Source organism: Panonychus citri, unplaced genomic scaffold (genome assembly GCF_014898815.1).
Source record: "Panonychus citri isolate SS breed McGregor unplaced genomic scaffold, ASM1489881v1 Contig00108, whole genome shotgun sequence".
Taxonomy (NCBI): Eukaryota; Metazoa; Arthropoda; class Arachnida; order Trombidiformes; family Tetranychidae; genus Panonychus; species Panonychus citri.
Window position 1 is genome coordinate 1,007,944 of NW_026515513.1, and position 20,827 is coordinate 1,028,770.

A 20,827-nucleotide genomic window follows, 5' to 3' on the forward strand; every position below is an offset into this window, starting at 1 on the left:
AGATGGTGTTACCGAAAAGCAATTTTCGGATTGATTAAGTTAATTTGGTTTTCTCAACGATTTTAATCATTAATTATGATCATTTCAAATTGGAAAGGTTCATATGTAAATATATACATTTCTTGAAATTTAAATTATCGTCAACGAAATTAAATTTTTCGTTTCCTTGTTAGTTTAGCTTTAATGATGATGAAAATATTGAGCCTGAAATCAGCGGTTTTTTTGGTATCTTTGTGTTTAGTTAATTGCGATTAGAATAATCAATATAATGACTTGATTAGAGAAATATAATAAGTTAAGAAAACTAGGGTGACAATTAGAATCGACTGATTGTTGACTATTGATGATCCAGATGATTTAGCATGGATTCCAAATTCAATATCTAATTCCCAAGATCCACAGAATCCATTGATTAGAGGCTGAGCTTCAACACCTCGTCTGCAAAGTAAATTAGATAATATTGATTAGATCATTTAGAATTAACCAAACTAATAATAGATGTAATTTGTTTACAATTTTCTTCTTTCAATCTGATTAGTTTTCAGATTATAAGATGATAAAAGTAAATAGGATGATTTATCTTTCTATTGAAGTGATGAAAAAGAGGCAAAATGTTCATTAAGCTTCTTATTGATGATCGATTAGATTTTATTTTCATCTAACTAATCGTTTTTATTACCTTAACATGCGACATCTTTGTTCATCGAGTCTGAAAAGTGCACTATCGGTATCATTTGTATCATCAGGATGACTCCAAAGTCTTTCAGCTACAGCTGATGCCCGAGGCCTTGAGAAAAGAAAATAAAATGTAAACAATTAAAGTGACTAATTCAAATCGTTTCGAAATATAATTGTAGAAAAAAAAATCTAATCTAATGGTTGATTGGTTAAATTTACCATAACCTTGAAAGTATATTGACTTGATCAACATATTCAGACCACATACAAGCCTCACCACCGAGAATAAGTTCCCTTTCGGCCTCCGTTGCTAAACAAGATACAAAATATATTGAAGAAAAAAGTGAGTTGACATTTGAACGGACAAAGGAATCGACATATCGACGGATATAATTACCATTAACACCAAGAACTGGATCACAATTGTAATAGTTTTTCCAATCTTCTCCATAATTGATATAATTAAGGTACCAACATGATGATAAAATTAATTTATTCTGCCGCCTTAGCACCTCTTTCACATGTCTTTTCCAACCATCTTTTTCATGATGTGGTCCACCCTTCCAAACCTCAACTATAGCATCTTTGGAGAGCTGAAATAAAACCAAATAAAGATCAAATTAACAATCAAATGGTTAAAATCGTCCAATCCAAAAAACATTCGATAAATTTCCACATACAGTTACATTATTGTCAATAGGATCTTGCCAAACGATATACTTGTAGCCAAGACTTTTGACATTTTCGAGAGTTCGGTCAATGTAATATTTTTCCACTTGTTTCATCTCGGTGAATCTTTTACTGTCCATAAAGTTACGTATCTCTGGGCTGGACATCCAACAATCATAATAAGCCTCATCCATACCAAGGTGAATATAATCATCAGGGAATAAGTTTTTCACCTCGATAAACAATTGGCGTAATACTTCAAAGGTCTCATTTCGAGCGGGATTCAAGTTCTCATGGGATGAGTGTTTACCATAAACCGATTGCGCTGGAGTATCGCCATCATAACAGGTCGTCAATAATGCTAAAGCAAATGAGAAATAAAAAAATCAAGTTAATGAATAATAAATGACAACGAATAACAAATAATAGTTTCTTTGTAATGTTCATGTCAATTAACAAATTACTTCATTTGAATTTTTCTGGAAAAGTAATGGAAATAAATTAATCATAATGAGTTTGTTGATGTATTTGTGGATAATTAAATGATTAAGTAATGCATATTAATAGTAGCAAAAGTTAAGACTCTAATTGCCAAGTGAAATTGTCAATTAGAGTTACAGTTTAGCTAATTTTATGTTGATTAAAATTAATTGGCTGAAAAGGCAAGAAAATGTTGAGAAATAAATTCAATTTAAAATGATCAGCATTCATATTCAAATCTACATAAAGTTCAATTCACTCACATGGGAAATGTTACCAAATTGATCAATTTGATAAATATTACAGAGGAAAACAAATACTATTAAATAATATTTACAAACATTTAATTATTCATATGTGAATGTTTACCATCAAGATAGAGACAATTAAACAAATAGTTTCAAATGATAAATGTACAATGTAAAATTAAATTAAATCTATTGAGGGTATAATTTAACCAGAAAGAGAGCTGACGAAAGAAAAGTTCATCTAATCGTTGTAATAACTCTAGAGGCGGGAAATTGATAAAATGATGAAATGTTAAGGAGAGAGAGAGAGGAAAATAGTTCAACTGACTCATTCTCCATGTGGTAATAAATTCAGACTCAAATGTTTCTCATGTAACTGTAAATTCCTGGAAGACATAAAACTGAATAGAGGTAATGTTTTTCTTTCTAAAGATTAATTTAGGTTTCATATTATTAGTGAATTAGTTTGAGGAGATCGAGGTCAGAGGTGGACACAAACAGCAAATGCTTTGAGTTCATTTATATGAAATTCCCTGGCAAACCAAAGAGACCAAAGAGACCAAAGGAAGCATAAAAGATTACATTTCATGGTTGATAAAATAGATTTAGATGTTTTTTTCTCTTCTATTCCTTTGAACGTACATTTAAGTTCATCTTGTTTTCGCTAGTGATGGAAACTACTCAATACGACAAATGAATAGTTAATCCAATTGTTTAGAGTTCTAAATGTTTATCTAAACTATCGTTGGTAATCAACAATGCGATAAATCAATGTGATCTCAATGTTTACACTTCCAAATGCTTGATGATGATCAAGTTTACCATCCTTAATTGTTGATTGATTCACATTCATCGGATATTAATTATCAATAAACTTACAAGGGAATGCACGACCTATCACCTTGGTGTGTCCTGGAGTATCAATTTCAGGGATAACACGAATACCTCGATATCGGGCATACTCAATCAGCTGTTTAATATCCTTGTGGGTGTAAATTAGTTTATCATTGTAGGCGCCCTGTAAGTGAGAGAGGTGAGAATTGATGAGAATAAAAAATTAAATGAATCATCATGTTATCAGAGTGAAATTGTGAGCAAATTAAATTGATGACAAGTGATTTGTAAATTAGTTTGCAACTTGAGTGAATTAAAAACAGATTCTAATAAATCATTGAAAACGTTAAAATCAATGTTTAAACTGACAAAGTTGACATGTGTTTAGATTCATATTGTCACTTGTATCTGAATAAACATGTAAGTATTTCATGAGATACATGTATGAGCTAATTAATTAACAGAATGATAGAGATAGATAGTGATTTCGATGATTACGTAAATCTCATTAAAAAAAGTGACAAAACTAATTTATGAATAACATGATGCTAATATTCAGTGATAGTAATGATTAATTAATCATGTTGTATCATGAACCATGAAGATTATTCCAGTTTATATATTACCAATTTAGTTAGATTGGGGAAAATTTTACTCTCCATAGGAAATGATTGATCATCGATTATGTGCCAATGGAAAACATTGAATTTATTCCAAGCCATAGCATCCTGTGGATTAATGAGACAAAAACAATATACATGAGAAAACTAGATTAATAATAAACCTGATTGTTAATGATAAACAATTAACAAACATTCAATAAAATTGAAATGAGTGAATTTGTTAGATGAGCAAATAGCAAATCTCATATAAAGTCTATAAGGATTTAGAGTGGATGATGATAAGCTCCATCTTGGTTGTATTGCAAACTCAGCAATGAAATAGAGGTAATAGTATAAAAAGATAAATTCTGAATCAGATTTAAAACTCGAGAATATTAAAAGAGGTTAAAGTGGAAGTTAAATTGAAGGCAAAGTAACTAAGTTCGGGGAGAGGGTAAAAAAAAGTAAGGCCCATTAGTTGTTAACAAGCTTTGAGTTCTTGGGTTGATACATGAAAATCATGGTTGTTGAAAGTTAGATGATAAGTCATGATTGAGAGAGAAAAATAGGAAATGATACCATAAAGAAAGAAAGTACTGGTAGTGATAATGATGAGAAATCATGGTGAAGTGAGAACTCGTAGTCTTTAATTTACTGGAACTTTCATTAAGAATAAGTATTTGGATGGTAATCATTATCTTTATCATCCATTTGTTTTCCCTTCTAAATAAACTACTTCTTATATCAATCCATTATCATTTTCAGTTATCTCCATGAATCTTGTTTACCATATATTTAAATAAAAACGATCCCGAGTCAGACTGAAAATAATCATCAACGATAACAAGAAAGTAAGTTAACAAGAATCTTAATCAATCAGATGTATGATTTACATCTACACGAAATTAAGTCTTAACTCTCAGGTATTTATGGTAGATATTGACATTCCTTTAGTTGTATTCATCGATATTCTTCCTTATTGTTGAATCAACAGTAAACAAAACTATTAATACAAATACAAAAAGTACACAGAAAATACTACCAACGTATTAATCAAATGAGCTGTTGATTATTTGCCAACTATATTTTTTTTTCATTCCTGTGTTGATAATCCAACTTATTTACATCTGATAACCTTAATTGATAGTCAATATGATCAGTAAGTCTTCAAGATGAGGCTGAATTAACGAAATGTAATCGTGATTAACTGGATGCTGAGTTTGATTGAAGAGTTGGTTTCATTGATATTATTGTGACACTTTTTTCATATTGATTTCGATTGAAATTCTTACCAGATTTTTGAGTAATACTTTGATTGGGATAAAATGACGAGCTGTATCAATCATGATTCCTCTGTAAGGAAATCTTGGCCAATCTTCAATTCGAGTCGCATTAACCATGTAGTGACCTGATTTTTCATCAATATAAACAAGTTGGGAAAATGTTTCTAAACCTCGAAGTGCTCCCCAGACCGTTTTAGCGCGAATAGAGCCACTGGAATCTTTATCGGGAATCGTTAAACTGTACTTTTCGTTGTCACCATACTTGGGGTATCCACATCTTGTATCATCAATGTGAACTTTAATTGACTCCAATTCTTTGTGTTTGGGTGAGATGGTCTTCGAACGGTCAATAAAAATTAGGCCACGATAGCGTAATAAGGCTGCTTCGATGATTTCACAATTAAAGTTAGACTTAAGTTCAAAATGATCGGGACTCAGTGTGTATTGTGAGGTCATACGAGTCCATGTTCGAGGAAGAGGCCAAGGTGAACCAGGAGGTGATCGATTTCCCTAGAAAATAGCAAAAGAAAAGTTTCAATTTAATCAATGTCAAAGTTAATCAATTTCGATAAACTTGATTTCACAATAAAAAAGTATCATAAAAATATAATAAAAGTAAATTAGTTTCTTTTTCAATGATCATGAAAAATAGCTTCATGAACAAGTGATTAAATTGATGAGATTAATTTGATAGCAACTGATTTAGTAGCGATCAGTCACCATCATTAACTTTGACACCAACAAGAATCAAGATCAGATATAATCTCCCGGTTTATGACAATCTCTTGAATATTGATTACAATTTAGTTGTCATTTTGATCAATCATATGTATACTTATATTAGACCAGAATAATCAAGTTAATTCAGTTTGATTTAGTATTGAAAATCCTGAAGTATTAAGTTGATAAATTTGGTGATATAAAAATAACAATTTAGATTGATCTACAACCAGATAATAACAATACATTAATCATGTTGTTGATACAAATTACCTCAAATTTATAGATTATTTATTTGAATTAATCTTGATACATCATGTTTATATTTAATTGTTGTTAATTATGGTTTGACAATGATTAAGAAAAAGAGTTAGATCATTGATTGATTATTGCAAATCAATTCATGTTAACAATTAACAATCGACAAAATTTTTATCAAAAGACATTAATTGTTAATCAACGACATCAGCACATCAAATAGCAATCAGTTAACAATTATAATTAAGAAATGGTTATTACTTTTTTGTTAATTGTTCAATTGTTTCTATTTTTATCATTAAGGTTTAAATTAGTTCATAAAATGTAATCTCAGTTTAATTGTTATCTAATTCAATTGTTTACAAATACAAATAAGTAAATCAGATCAATGAAATGAGAACCAAATACTTTCATCTTTTCCTTATGATAATACTGAAAGTAAACCAGAATCATCATGAAATCATCTTAAAGGATAATGATGACTCATGATTTCATGGTAATCATCAGAAATATAATTCATAATTAAGGTATTTCATTGATGATGATAAAAATGATGAATCAGGATGGAAACATTAACATTCAGGTTAAAGTTCTGATCGATTCCAAGTAACTCTCATAACTACTTGTGAATATCAATGTATTAATATTTTATCGATTCAGTTCAAGTATCATGATGATCATCATGATAGCATCAACATGTATATCTAATATTATGCTTGATTCAGCTAAACCATTATCATCCCTTTGAACGATAAACATGGAGAACATAAATAAGGATCAAATTTCATTTCAAGCCTCAGGCGATTCACATCAATATGAATTTTACTCTGAGTTTTATGTTGAAGAAAAAAACTCATGGATGTTTGAACTGAATTATCTACAAATGAAGTTATTATAATATTATGATAGTTAATCTGGTTAATCAATAATTAATCCGAGGATTTATCCTTTTTCCTTTCAAATTGAGATTAGTTTACAAAATAATCTGTATAAGTATCATGATAGAATTTCAAAATTTTAACAAGCTCATGAATAGATAATTTTACACTTTCGATTCTATTTATATTTAATAGCAAAAAAAAATATCAAAAACTCATCAATCTATTTATCAGAAATCTCATCCATCATCAAAGTTTTTCCATGAAAAAAAACAGGGAAAGAAAAAAGTTCCTTCTGAACAACTCTGATTGGTTTCTTTATTTCCATGTGACAACTCATCATGTTAGAAAAAAGTTCAGTAACAAATTCAGAGAATTTGATATGTAAAAGGTTAACCTGACCAAAAGAAGCAAAAAAAAGTACCACAGATCATCATCATGCACAAAGAATCTCATTGTAATGATACATGAGAGAAAGAAAAATATTCTGATTCTGATAACGAAGTGAAACAGTTGAGAATGAAATGAGATTCTGAGATTATTTTATACGTTGAATCGGAAAAAAAAACTCTGATAAGTTAATTGTAGTTTCCAAAAAAAAACCTTACGTTTCAATGATAATCATCAACAGAGAGAGAAAAGTTTTTCTTTCAAACAAGAGATTTCATTCAGAATTAAATGAAATTCTGTCATATTATGAGTCAGTTTGTGAGTAACATGATAATCGCAGGCTACAGGAAACAAAATGTGTAATTGAATTAAAACACAGAAAAAAAGTAACATATTTTCACCAAGAGTTCCATATGATAGATTTCATAATTCATGATCCCTCAAATGATAATAAATTTTGTTTATTGGTTACAATTAAATCACAAACAGAGACAAGGCCGGAAAAATTGATCAACTATATTAATCAACATCCGTTACTCATTAACTACTAATGAAACAATTTCCTGTTGTAATTATCATTCATCTTTACCCATGTAAATAAAGTTGTTGAATAATCTAATAGAAGTTTCAATGTATTTATAAGACAATCGATCATATTGTGAATAATTTTTTTAAAAAAATATAAATTAAATAATTAGATTCTAATTATTTCAATATAATATGATTGAAGATAATTTAGTTCTACGTACGGACAAAAAATGAATCATCATTCAATAGTAAAATTGAGTAGCGAGTATGAATATTTGATGAACTTTAATCAATGTTAATTTAATTAGCTTTGCCCTTCTTTTTAAGGTGTTAGTATAAGGTAATACATATGTATTATGAACAAATATGTTCAGTTTATCATGAAGTTCATGTGGCTTATGATAAATATCAGAGAGTTTGTTCTTATATCTTTCAAGATTCATCTCAGCATTAAACATGAAATTCAGACTATTCTTTGAAGCTACTGCAACCTTAATGTGAGTTTGTTTTCTATGGATTGTTTTTTTTACTCTTGCTCATCTCATGTAAGTGGCTCATTATCTCAATCGTAAGTAAATCAGAGTAACCAGAACTTTTAGTTCAGCTCCAGATCTTGTTGTGAAAATAATGGTTAGAAGGCGACTTAAGAAAGAGGAAAAACTCAAGAAAAGAAAACAATATGACTTCTGAATTCTAGATGATGAAAGAAAGAGATGCATTATCGTGGAAAGAAAATTGCATTTCAAAGGATAAGTGGATTTCGCATGGTGAAAAGTTTCGAGCAACTTGAGAAGTTTAAAGAACTTTTTTCTCCTGAAAAAAAATATTGAAATCGAGAGATGAATTACTTTTTTCTTGTTTACCATTACATTGACTAAATCTAGAAAATTTTGTTCAATTGAAGAATCAATTAGATAATCTTAAAAGAAATTTAAATGAAAACGAGGAAAACATCAAACGGATTAACGTTTATAAATTAATTCCTTGTCTTTTAAATACGAAATTAATTGCAAGATCAATTCAATGGAACAATGTACAAATACTATTTATAGTTTACTCCATCGTTGGAAAAGTTAAATAAGAGTCAAGTTAAGAAACCTCATCGAATTCAACTTAAATGGATTAATGATCTTTAGTGTATAAGAATGAGAAAGGTATTAAATGATGATTATTGAGAAACACTCAACTGTTAATCTATTAATTCATTAATCTTGTTAATTAGTCCCACTAATTACTTCAAGTGTAATCAGTGATCTTCTCGATTAAGATTATGAGAGTGGCATGAAAAATGTGATTAAATCTAAGTGAAAGGAGGGAGAGAGAGAGAGGGAGTAAATGAGCACGTTAGTATGTGATGACCGATGAAATTAATGGATTAAATTGAACTCATGCTCTTAATTGAAAGAAAATGAGTTTTCCATAACAAATTAAATTGTAAGTCAATGATTCAAGACAAGATAATCATTAGGTAAATACACATACGAGATACAGAAGCTTCAACAATTTGAATCGGATCATTAAAAGATTCGCTTGATTATATTAACCTAATATACTTTATCCGTAATCTTAATCATCACAATTCATCATAAAAGCCAAGATAGACAACGAACAGAATTGATTTTTCAGCTCTTTTGACTATTAACTCAATGGATTAGGTCATTCAGCTATTTTGGATAATTATTATCATTATCATTTCAAGTAAATTCAAGAGATTGAGAGGAAAGGGAAAAAGGAGGTTAATTTATAATGATGAACACATCAGGATAATGAAAGATAGTTAATTAGAGAACAGAGAAGAGAGAAAATGATATTTTGAATGAATTTAATGAAAATTAAGCAAATTCTTAAGGGAACAAAAAGTCAACATTTTAAAGACCATATAATTTGAGATGGACAATAAGATATTCCATCAGTTCAAAAACGTTATTAACGTTCAACTTTCTAATTTCGGACACAATTAATATCAAATATACACCCGTGACCAAAGTAATTACAATACACAAATACAGAAATAAAGCCAGAAAAGCAAACATACACATAAAAGGTCACGAATGAAAACTAAATGAACGCAATTTTAAAACGAAGAGAGACAAAGAAAAAATAAACGAAGAAAACTTACAATTAAAAATTTCCATTGATTTTCCAAGTAAATTTGAACCACAATTCCACAATTAACAAAGAAACGAATCAAAAAGAAATTTAAAACAATCAAATCAACCGAACTTGACTCTGGAAAAAGACCAATTGTCTAAACCTTTAACACTGCAGGTGAAATCAAAGAGTAACGAAAACAAAAGAAAAGTAATTCGATCATTTTAATAAGAGAATAGAATTTTCTTGGTTGTCATGGTTACTCGCTCATTCCCCTTTCGATTGTCTCCCTCACCAATAATTCTCACCTTTCATTGGCTAATTAAGAAAGAGAAAAATGTTACCCTTTCTCTTTGGTAATTAAAATTCATTTTTAAAGAAAACATTTTAATTTAATTTGTAACAAATTATTAAATTGTCTCTTTATTATTTTCTCCAATGATTAATTAGCTTTGTTTACTTTTTGCTTATGATTAATTAAGTAGAAATTATACATAATTGATCATATTTATCGACATTTGTTTTCTATTTAATTGGTTTGTTTGTTTTCATCACCTTTTTCTTTACTATCCTGACTTGAAGATTATTTCTGATTATCATGAAGATGGATCATCTTGTGGTTAGATCATTTTTCATCTCTCATTTTTGGCTTCAAATCAACGATAAATCATTAACAACCAGTAAGTTTGTTCATTTCAACAGTTTATTGATTATCATTTTCTATCTCTTTCTCTTTTTTTGTTTCATCTTTACCTGAATTTTCTGGTGATGGTAACCTATTGGTAAGTGTATTTTTCTCTATTTGTTTTTTTCTTTGGTTTCATCAACAATCACTGCAGTTACTTTAATATCATTAACTATTAAACTCTTCTTTTTTTCCTAACCTTTTTCCTGCGGAACTTTTTTCTCCTTCTACTAACAGGTTACCGGAATATAAATCAATTTGATCTGGTTCAATAAATTGGACAACTTCTCAAAAGCGAATAGTGTTTACCCATCAAGATCTCACCAAATTGTCCTCTTTTTTGCTGTTGGTTTCTCTCTCTCTCTCTCTCTCCGTGATCAGGTTAAAGTGAAAACCAATATAAATTATATAATTTATCGTCTCTATGATTCTTCAACGATTGCCAAATTTTCTTCGGTTCATGTAATTCATGCTCTTCAAATTGCTCATCTTAACTAACATATAATATACAGTTGATAAAATTGATCTAATGGAACGTGAACCTTTGGTCTTCGATTGAGCGTAATAACGGTGGTTTATAAGAAATAATCAGTTCTATGTCAATTGTGATGACCAGTTATAACTTCATCGAGCCTTTGTTTCTCTAACATTGAACTAATTCATTATCTTTTGTCTCACAAATCTCATTGATCTGGGTTCTTTTTAATTGAACGTCCTACATTTTCAATAAGAATGAGAGTGTTTTAATCGATAAAAACTGCAAATACATTGGCACTGATGGTACTATTTTTTCCTCTTTTCAATGTACTGTTTTTAAGTCTTTTTTTATACATCTTCATGATTCTCAGCATCAGTAGTCACAACTGATTGGAGTAACTGATGATTTCTTCAATGATCACCTCATAATGTCTAAATGTTACCTGATGAATATCGCTTGGATGCAGTTAATATCTTTGTTCTTGTTTGATAAGTTTACAGCTGATGATGTTAATGGTTCTAAGGACAATAAGTTAATAACTGTTTTACCAGTAACAATCGTCACTATTATCTTTCTTGATAACTGTTCAAATCAAACATAACTGTTAGATTTATATAAATCATTACATGTGATGAGATTAACGGTTGGATGAGTTAAATTTGAAACCTCGAGTCCTCATTGTTTGACATTTAGTTCACCTTTAAATACATAACAATGAAAAATCCCATCACAAAACAAAAATGGAAACGTAATCCACAATACATGGACTTTCATAGTCATATTCGTAATCTGAGATCTTTGAATTCTAAGATTATGATTGCTGAAATTTCTGAGTAAGTAAATCTACAGTTACTTAAATTGCTAATATGATTTAATGTGAGAAATTTTTATTCTTCTTGTATCTTTAGACTTTCATCAATACTTTTTACACGGTAAAACTTTCCATGGGAACATAGCTCATCATGAACTTAACGAAGGCGAGACTATGACTATGATGTAATATCGATAAACAAGATCACTTGGAAGCAAGAAGATGATAATCCAATAAAGTCCATGGAAAATGTATTAAGCAAAACACAAGGATCAGGAAAACAAAAGATGACAATTAAGTCAGAAAGAAAACGAATGATGAGAAGATAAATCTGATTACTCTTCTTAATGGTTCGTTAATCAACCAAATTCTATTCAAATTACCGTTAAATTCTTTAATTAACTTAAACTAATTGTTAGGTTAAGAGGTAGAAAAAAAGGGAAAGTTTCTGTTCCTTTTTCTCCCTCATCTCATTGATTTTTCCAATTTTTATTCTTCAAATAATCATGATTATCATTGAAAGTTTTCACCATGAACATAAATCCAGTTCAACAAATGAGAAAACAATAAGGTCAAAAAGGTAAACAATTTCCACAATAACATCAATTATCTTTATCCTGTGAATACGGTTAACTATCGATATATGTATTTAAATCATTAACGTTCTGTTATAACCCTCAATTGTAACAGTATAATGATGATAATTAATACTCTATTTTCTCGTCCTGTTAGGTAATTTAATTAATGAAGAAAATAATTGATAACAAAAATCAATTCTCATGGTGATACATGAATCTTTTTTTTATATTACCAACATTTTGAAACTGTTACTCAAATTAGTACGAAACTATTTCAAGATCAAGGTTAATTATCATTATTATTATGATTACCGTTATCATTACAATTACCTTGATGATTTTCATCAGAAAACAATTGCAGTTTGGTAAACAATCACTTGATTGTTATTGATCATTTTTCCCGAAAATAGTTAATAATTTTCAACTTTTCTGTTCCAATATCAGTTTCATGTTCACAATTAAAAGGGAAAAAGGGTTAACTCATTAATTTGCTATCATTTTACAAATTCAAGCTATTAATACAATTAGTTAGTTTAATTACTAATCAACCAATTGTTTTTTCTTTCAATTATCTGAAACGTAAAAATGATACATTTTGTTTTATTATCCTTTTACTAATTTGGTTTATTTTTTTCTGTTTTTCTTTTTTTAGTGATGGAAAATTATATTTAATCAACTGTTTACAGCAATTAAATGGATAATCAAAGCGTCGATGTTGAAAAAATGAAGTATTATACTAGGAAATGTTGAATTTAATCGTAATTAACAAATGATTGTCAATTGATGGAGTTTATTATTTTGTTGAAGGCCAGATAATGATGAAAATTCATGGCTGATTGATGATCTGCTTCTTAAAATCATGATGGTGATGACAATTAATGATGATTCGCATCAAGAAATTGGAGACAACGATAAACGAAGGAGACTGTTAATACAATTTATGATGATCATCATTTAAATCAAGGTAAATTTGATATTACTAATAATATAAATCGGGTAAGTCAATAGTGCGTGTAAACAAATATCTTGCCTCTATTTTTGTGGGTCCAAAGAGATAGATTGTAAAAAGCTATGATGATGAGGATGATAATAGACAACAAAAAAAATAAGGTAAATAGAGAGAGATATATAAGGAAGTTATTGAGGTTTTCATCGCTAAGCTGACAATAAGATTTGACAATCAAAGCTACAACTTTGATGATATTGATGTTATTATCTCTTTCCGATGAAAACGATGATTATGATACAGAAAGAAAAAATAATGATGAAAAGAAGGAGAGAGAGAGAGAGAGAGAGGGAGAGAAGGAAAAAGCTCTCTTATGGTTCAGTAGAATCATTCAAATAGTTTTCTAACCCAAAGTCTTGATTCTTTTTCCATGATTCAGGTTCAACTTTTCTTGTAGAAAACACTATTAATATTACTCTAATCTCAGGCTTAATATTGTGCAAAAAGATGAAATGAGAGAGAGAGAGAGAAAGATCTACTTTTATCATCTTCCATTGTTACTTAATGTAGTTTGTATTGTATCATCATCTTCATTATCAACATTTACTATTCATTTTTTGACTAACTCAATGAAATGAATTATCAACCCTCTTGCTTGGTTTCATCTTGTTCCTTAACGGTAACATTAACATTGACAAAATATTTTTTTTCTGATACAAAAGAGGCAAAAATTACATTTAGTCTACTCCTATTATCCCCAACAGTAATTACATTAACTTAATGATGAATAAACTAAACAATTAACAATTTAAATCATTTGGTATAATCAAACATCAGAAAAAACAATAGACAAACAATGTTACAACTCACAAGCCCATAACATTTTCATTCCCAAGTTCAAATGTTATTTGTGTAAATTATTTCATTATTTACAATTGATCCGTAATATTAACTCAACGGTTTAGTTTAATTAATTTCAGTTAATTCAATTTAAATTGTCGTTTTTTTTCATCAAGAATTGAAAAAAATGTTGCTCATCATCAGTATCATTGTATTGATGATCAAATAGTCAAGGTAATTGTTTGACAAATGACTTGAATGAATGTGATTAATGAACTTGTTTGAATTTACTATTATTATTGTATAGTTTTCATGATAGTTAATGTTTCATGTGAAGAAATAATTTATCTGAGTAACTGACCTTTAGTGGATATCTTGGTTCAATGTAAGTTACATGACCCTGGGTCAAGTTGATGGCACAAAATAATGATAACAAACCCAAAGGTATCCAAAAAAGTTGTAAGGTTATCATATTTGATTGATTAGATGGACACCTTTGTACACAAACACAAAAACAAATTAACTGTTAACTAAATTAGTTGATGATTAAACTGTTTTTGTTTATAACGATTGATTAATTACTCGTTTAAAACTGAGTACTTGTTATTGTTATTTGATGAAGACGATTGATTTATAAATCATGTTATTTGTTGTCCTCATCCTAAACCGATAACGTTCAAAATAGAATTAAATTGTTGACGATGATGATAACTTAATAATCAAAAGTCGCTGTAGTGTAATTTAAATTGTTGACACAGATGATTAATATTATTGAATGATAAACTAGTACCAATGAATTTATTGTTAATTGTTTCCTTGTTTGATGTTATTTTCACTTTTGTGTGATCAAGTTATCATTACAAATCATAACTTGATTGTTAATGATCAGTTTGTAACATGAAAACTTTCAAATTGTTATTCCTGATTGTTGTTGATTATTATTTTGTTGAAACGATTTAAAATAACGATTGATTTTAAAGAAAAAGTTTCATGTTGATTGTTGTTATCACGTCAACAGGTTAACATATAACTGCGATAGTAACGTTATTTTTGGCTTAATTGTGAGCACGATTGTGACTTGAAAGCGACTATCATCATTATCTTCATCAGTTCATCCAACACTATGACTCTCTCTCTCTCTCTCTCTCTCTCTTACTATCAAGCCCTAATTCTGCTCCCTCTTTATCATCCTCACTCCTTCACGCCTTTTTATCCCTCCCTCGTTCCTCATCTTCCCTCTTTCATCATAATTATCAGCATCAACTTGTCTCCATTTTTCACATCATCATGATCTTCATCATGAAGATGATCATGATCATCATCTTACCTATGAGTTCATTTGACAGGTTCAATGAAGGTAATCAAAAAAACGATACCTTTGACAACTCAATCATTATCATCAAATAATGATGGAGATAAAAAAATTCTCTATTCTCAGAAATCTCAACTAAGTATTAATATTGTTTATTTTAATAATGATTCTCATCACAAAAGAATTAAATTTTTATCAATTTTTTTCTTCTTTTTCTACCCAATCCATAATGATGATGCATGTCAACCTTTGCAATCATATGTTACCCATCAACAATTACTTGCAATAAATTTTAATCAATAGAATTAAAATTAATTATCCAATCAGTTTTTTTTCTTACTTCCCTAATTTGATTGATAAAATGTGATTGACAGTTTGTTTCATTATCTTATTACACATATTAATATTTAGATTTACATGAATTATGCAAACTCATTAGTAATCAAAACTTTACTGTTAACAAATTTGTTAACAATATTCTTGCCAATCAATTGATAAAATTCAACTTGAAACATTTATTTTCAGCCATTACAATAAATAACATAACAATATTGTAACATAATCAATATACAATCTTACAAACTGTCGCATTCAAATGATAAAATAAGACTGAACTCTAAGGTAAAATATAATAACATTATAACGAAAAATCTTGATTAAAGTGAAAGTGATTAAATTGATTGTGATCTAAATTGTGAGTGGAAATTGTTGAAAACTTTTTGGATCGATTTCAAATTGTTTCCAGTTGAATGAATGATTATCAGGTTACCATGTAACCATGTCAATTACGGTGAATGTTGATTCTTAATGAAAACGTATTGATATTAATTTCCTTTGTAATAACAACTCTCTCTCTCTCTCAGGTAATCAATCATCTTAATCTAAGTGAAAATGATGATAACCATTTACCCTTTGATTACATCATTCAACTCTCTCATTCATTTTCAATTATCTTTGATTTTCTAATCATGTAATTTGGTGTATTTGCTTTTATTGTTTCTTTTCAAGATTCAATTTATTTTCTCACCTTTTTGATTTTTTTCTCATTGAAACTTTGATCTTTTTCCTTTTAGATGAAATTAAATCTGATTTATATTTCTACTCTCATATGTTCACATCCTGAGAAGATTCAATAATGTTCATCACAAAAGAAGATTGAAAATGTTACTATTTTCCAATTCATGATAATACTGAGTAAACTTGATGAAATTGGATTGTATTACTTTCTCATAGTAATTAAATTTCATCAACAACATCTCATTGTCTTGAGTTTCAATTTCAATTTCAATCTGATGTATATACAATACAATCATTATTCAAATCAGGAATCAGATTTTTTTTCTGCTATTAATACGTTTCTCTTTCTCAATCTTATCCCAACCCATGGTATAAACATTTGACACTTTACCCTTGAGGCAAATTTTACTACTTATATACTGTTGTTAAGGGTGAAAGGATTGATCAATGGTTAAATTGATGAGAAGTAAACAGTAAATTGTCAATAAAATGTAATCTATTTTGACATGAGAATAAAGATAAACAAAGAAATAATTTTAACAATGATAATATTTACAGAGAAAAACAAAATGAAGGATATTTCTTAGTGTATTTGTTATTAGAAAATAGAATTGATCTTAACCCAAATTTGCTACTTGAATTCACTGATTATCACTGATTAATACTTGAAACTTAAGGGTCAAGATAGTTGAGAAAATCTTTAATATCGTCAATGGTCAAGAATCACAATCAAGATGAAATGATTTATCTAATTTCTGTAAATAAAGTTGCATTTCAATAAGTTATTGGTCAGAAAAGGTCAAGGTAAACCTTTTAGATGGTATTGGTTTTTATCTCAACATTCAGCTATTCAGAATTCATCTCTCTCTCTCTCTCTCTCTCTGCACCTTGATGAATATTATTACCTTGGCATGAGATTAGTATTGGAATTGAAATTATTCAATTTTCTATTTCTTTTTTTTCTGGGAAATGTTGAATAATATTCTCGACATTTTCCTTGGCTGATTCTTATTGACATTGTTATTTACCATGAATTTCATTATTATTTGATGATAATAATGATGATACTTTTAGGTTAGTTTAATAATAATAATAATATGATTACGAATCAATGATTTCTTTTGATTCTCATTCAATTCAATCATCATGAAAAGTCAATAATCATTTCTATTAATTCACAAAGGAATTCGAAAAATAAAAGTTAATCAATTGATCGTGAGTTTTTTGTATCATGATTCCTGTTCCAAGAATCAGATATGTTATATCTTGCAGTTCTCAGTGAAGATAAATAAAAATTAATAAGTTACCTTAATTCAGCTGATGAATTTCACCGATACTTTTCAATTATATTATTAACATTTCACTTGAAATCCTGACTTGAATGAACAATATAACGATGATGATGACCGTTATCATGGACATCATTAAGTTAATTGCTGAAATGAGATAATTCAGATGATTGGGAATTCTGATTCGCCAATTTTTGTTTTCTACTTCTAACTGAATTAATAATTTCCAATGGTCATTTCATAAGTTATATTATATTTTTTTCATCATTTTTACAAAGTTAAGGTGATAAAAAACCTTAATAACATGGGGAACATGTAACATGATTAATTTACAGAGTTTCATCATCAATGAATAATGTCTGTTTCTTTACCTTATTTATGCTTTTCATTATCTTATAATTTTGATTTTCAGGTTTGAACTTCAATGTTTCGGCTCCAGGTCAATATTGGGACGGTTTTTGCTTCGTTGTGGTATTTGTAATGGACGCTGTTCGTTGTAGTGGTGATTTTATCGATGGCAAAAGTGACGATGTTGTTGGTCCACTTGTTGGTATTTTATAGTTTGTATTGTTAAGACCATTTGGTAAACAATAGCGACGATAACAAATTCGTAGTAAAACAATTATCGTTAGAACTGCGATCATCTGAGCAACCGGAAGTATCACAACCAGAACTACACCCAATGTGTCGGTTTCTTCATTTTCGTTGTAACGACGATGTGGACCTTTAGCTCCTATCGAATGACAGAGAGGAAAAAAACACCAAACAGATGATAATTGTTCCGCTTCATGAGATATTCAATTGATCATTTTTGTCTCCGAAAATTCATTTCTACCTTTTAATGAAAACAGTTCAGTAAAATTTCATTGTTAAAGTCAAGATTTCAAACTTGACATGATTAATTAATCTTAAGCTTAACTCATCAAGTTTTTTTGAAGTTCACTGAAGATTCTGGTATTATTCCTGATAATTAACAACTCATTATATAATCTAATTTACCGTTCAGATTTCAACATGATGTAAATATTTTCATTATCATGTAAATGGTAAAATTTTATCTCCTTCAAGAGTTGATACATTAATAGGATTCATTCATTATTAAATAACGAATTCTGAATGAGATGAATGTCAAGGTAAAATCCCCATGAAAAATGATATAATGAAATGATTTCCAGTTGAAATACTAACAGTTACATGAAACTCAGAGGGTTTTAGATATAATCTTGAGCTGCGATCTAAAGAAAAAACATTTACCTTGGAATATATCACATTGTTTTCATCTTCTCTTTGAAATGAGCACAATATTGACAGAAATATAATATGATAGATACTCTGAAGACCAGAAAAAAAACAAAGAAACCAGAATTACATGAATTATTTTTCCTTCCATTCTTTTTTATTCTGATACATTGATCATGATTTATGGGATTTTATTTACTCAGTAAAGATTCATCATGATGATTATTGACTATTGCTGATGAAGATAAACTTCACTACCATTGCTTATTATCATTAAATTGTTAACAATCAATATGAGAATGAGAATGATTTTCACCATGAATTATCAAGGTGAGAATGTCGATTAACTTAAGCTCTGGATAATGTTAACTTTCATCATTTTCTGTTTATTGTTTTAATTGGAAATGAAAGGAATTGATTACCAATCAACAGCAATTGTACAACATGAAAGATTATGTTATCTAATTCATTATATGCTCTGTTGATCTGTTTTCTTGATTTACTTTCACTTGACCAGTAACTTTCATATTATTTAATAATGACCATTCTCAACTTTTGCTTTTCGATTACAGATTTTCATAATTTCTGATTACATGAATCCCTCTGTTCTTATGAAATTAACTATTGAATTAACGTTTTTCTATTCATCAACCCGTTAACATTCAAGAACTTTTATTAATTTTATCTCGTACATTGAATCTAGTTCATGGAAATCTGATCCAATCCTTCACCTTTTTTCTGGTAAAAACATAATGAATATTTAATCTCCTACTTCCAGAATAACTTTCCCTGTCTTTCCCATGCAGTTTTTTTCCTCTGAGTCTCCATACTAAAGACTCAAATAATTGAGAGAAAAGGATGAAGAAAATTGAGAATAAGGCTTACTAAATTTATCTTTTATAATTCAATGATAATAACATGATTTCAATTGAATTTTCTCATGATGAATATAAAAAAGAAACTCTTTCCTATGGGTTTGAATTACGATGATAACAATATGGCTAATAAATTAGAAAAGGTAACATGTTCACTATTCATTTGAAATGGAACAAAGGAAAATTTCAATTCCTTGATGATTCAAATCCTATTTATGTAATAATAATCAAGGTAATATCAAATTGATTCATCAAAAAATGAATTCAATGTTTTTTTTTGTATTGAAAATTTGCATTGAAACCTAAAAATGATCAACATTTGAATAGATTTTTGAATAAATTGTGATTAACTTACCACCAGAACCTCTTGTAATTGCTCCTCCTCGACATGAAACTTGATGATTAGTTGATGATAAATTCAATATAAATACAATAATAGTCAATAAATATCCATTGGTGACCCGTTTTTGATTATCTGCCAACGGTGAATTGGTTAATCCATTTACTTTGTAACAATTTGAAATTAAACTTTCTCTCATTTTCAATTGTCCTTTCAAAATTTAAATCCAACACATCTGATTAACTAATTTAATCTTGGATTAATTCACATTTTAGATTAGATATTGTTGATAATAATTCAATATTTCATGATAACGATTGTTAGTTGATTGTTGTTGTTGTTGTTTTTTCACTGAAACTTTTTTCACCATTGTGATGATATATTTCATCTTCTAGTTGAAAGTTCAGTTGATTCTGAATGAGAAACCAATATTATCTCATATTATATCATGTTAACTGCGCACTCTGAGTAACCTTTGTCATTGTTGATTCAAATTCATTGGGTTTCATCATGAGCATGAGCTTAACTTGATTAACTTTTATGAAACTTTTTCCAACTGTCAAAAGTTTTGTTTTCACTTATCAACATTTATCTTATTCTCTAATGAATTGATTGAATATTGAATCACAATTAACTGTTCAAGGTTTAGTTTTGATTAATATCTCGATCACACTTACTAATATCTTACAATTTATCCAAGTAATATTAGTTGATTATCTAATAGCATATTAGTTTTAATACATTGTGATAACGTTACC

General features: G+C 28.7%; 2 protein-coding genes and 1 long non-coding RNA gene across 7 annotated transcripts; 1 reads left to right on the forward strand and 2 right to left on the reverse strand.

The window, feature by feature from the left end:
* Nucleotides 1-39: 39 nt before the first annotated feature.
* Nucleotides 40-15,084, reverse strand: LOC128389529 (beta-hexosaminidase subunit alpha-like). 2 transcript variants are annotated; one of them, XM_053349132.1, is made up of 9 exons: nucleotides 14,359-15,084; nucleotides 4,804-5,304; nucleotides 3,536-3,637; nucleotides 2,955-3,093; nucleotides 1,359-1,708; nucleotides 1,076-1,271; nucleotides 898-988; nucleotides 680-787; nucleotides 40-438 (listed from the first exon to the last, which is right to left on the reverse strand). In XM_053349132.1, the coding sequence occupies exons 1-9, from the start codon at nucleotides 14,467-14,469 to the stop codon at nucleotides 261-263; spliced, it is 1,776 nt and encodes a 591-aa protein (XP_053205107.1). In that variant the 5' UTR covers nucleotides 14,470-15,084; the 3' UTR covers nucleotides 40-260. The 2 variants fall into 2 exon arrangements, with proteins under 2 accessions (XP_053205107.1, XP_053205108.1); XM_053349133.1 differs by lacking the exon at nucleotides 14,359-15,084 and adding an exon at nucleotides 9,688-9,846.
* Nucleotides 9,979-18,166, forward strand: LOC128389535 (uncharacterized). Of its 4 annotated transcripts, XR_008325477.1 has the most exons (6): nucleotides 9,979-10,441; nucleotides 10,582-11,655; nucleotides 11,731-11,983; nucleotides 12,053-12,213; nucleotides 12,864-13,175; nucleotides 16,173-16,368. It is a non-coding gene; the product is annotated as an uncharacterized LOC128389535 (long non-coding RNA). The 4 variants fall into 4 exon arrangements; XR_008325476.1 differs by lacking the exon at nucleotides 16,173-16,368 and adding an exon at nucleotides 16,383-16,896 and having other exon boundaries at nucleotides 9,983-10,441; nucleotides 11,731-12,213; XR_008325474.1 differs by having other exon boundaries at nucleotides 9,984-10,441; nucleotides 11,731-12,213.
* LOC128389534 (uncharacterized) lies at nucleotides 18,056-20,725 on the reverse strand. Its single transcript, XM_053349138.1, has 2 exons — nucleotides 20,085-20,725; nucleotides 18,056-18,348 (listed from the first exon to the last, which is right to left on the reverse strand). The coding sequence occupies exons 1-2, from the start codon at nucleotides 20,266-20,268 to the stop codon at nucleotides 18,056-18,058; spliced, it is 477 nt and encodes a 158-aa protein (XP_053205113.1). The 5' UTR covers nucleotides 20,269-20,725.
* Nucleotides 20,726-20,827: the final 102 nt, after the last annotated feature.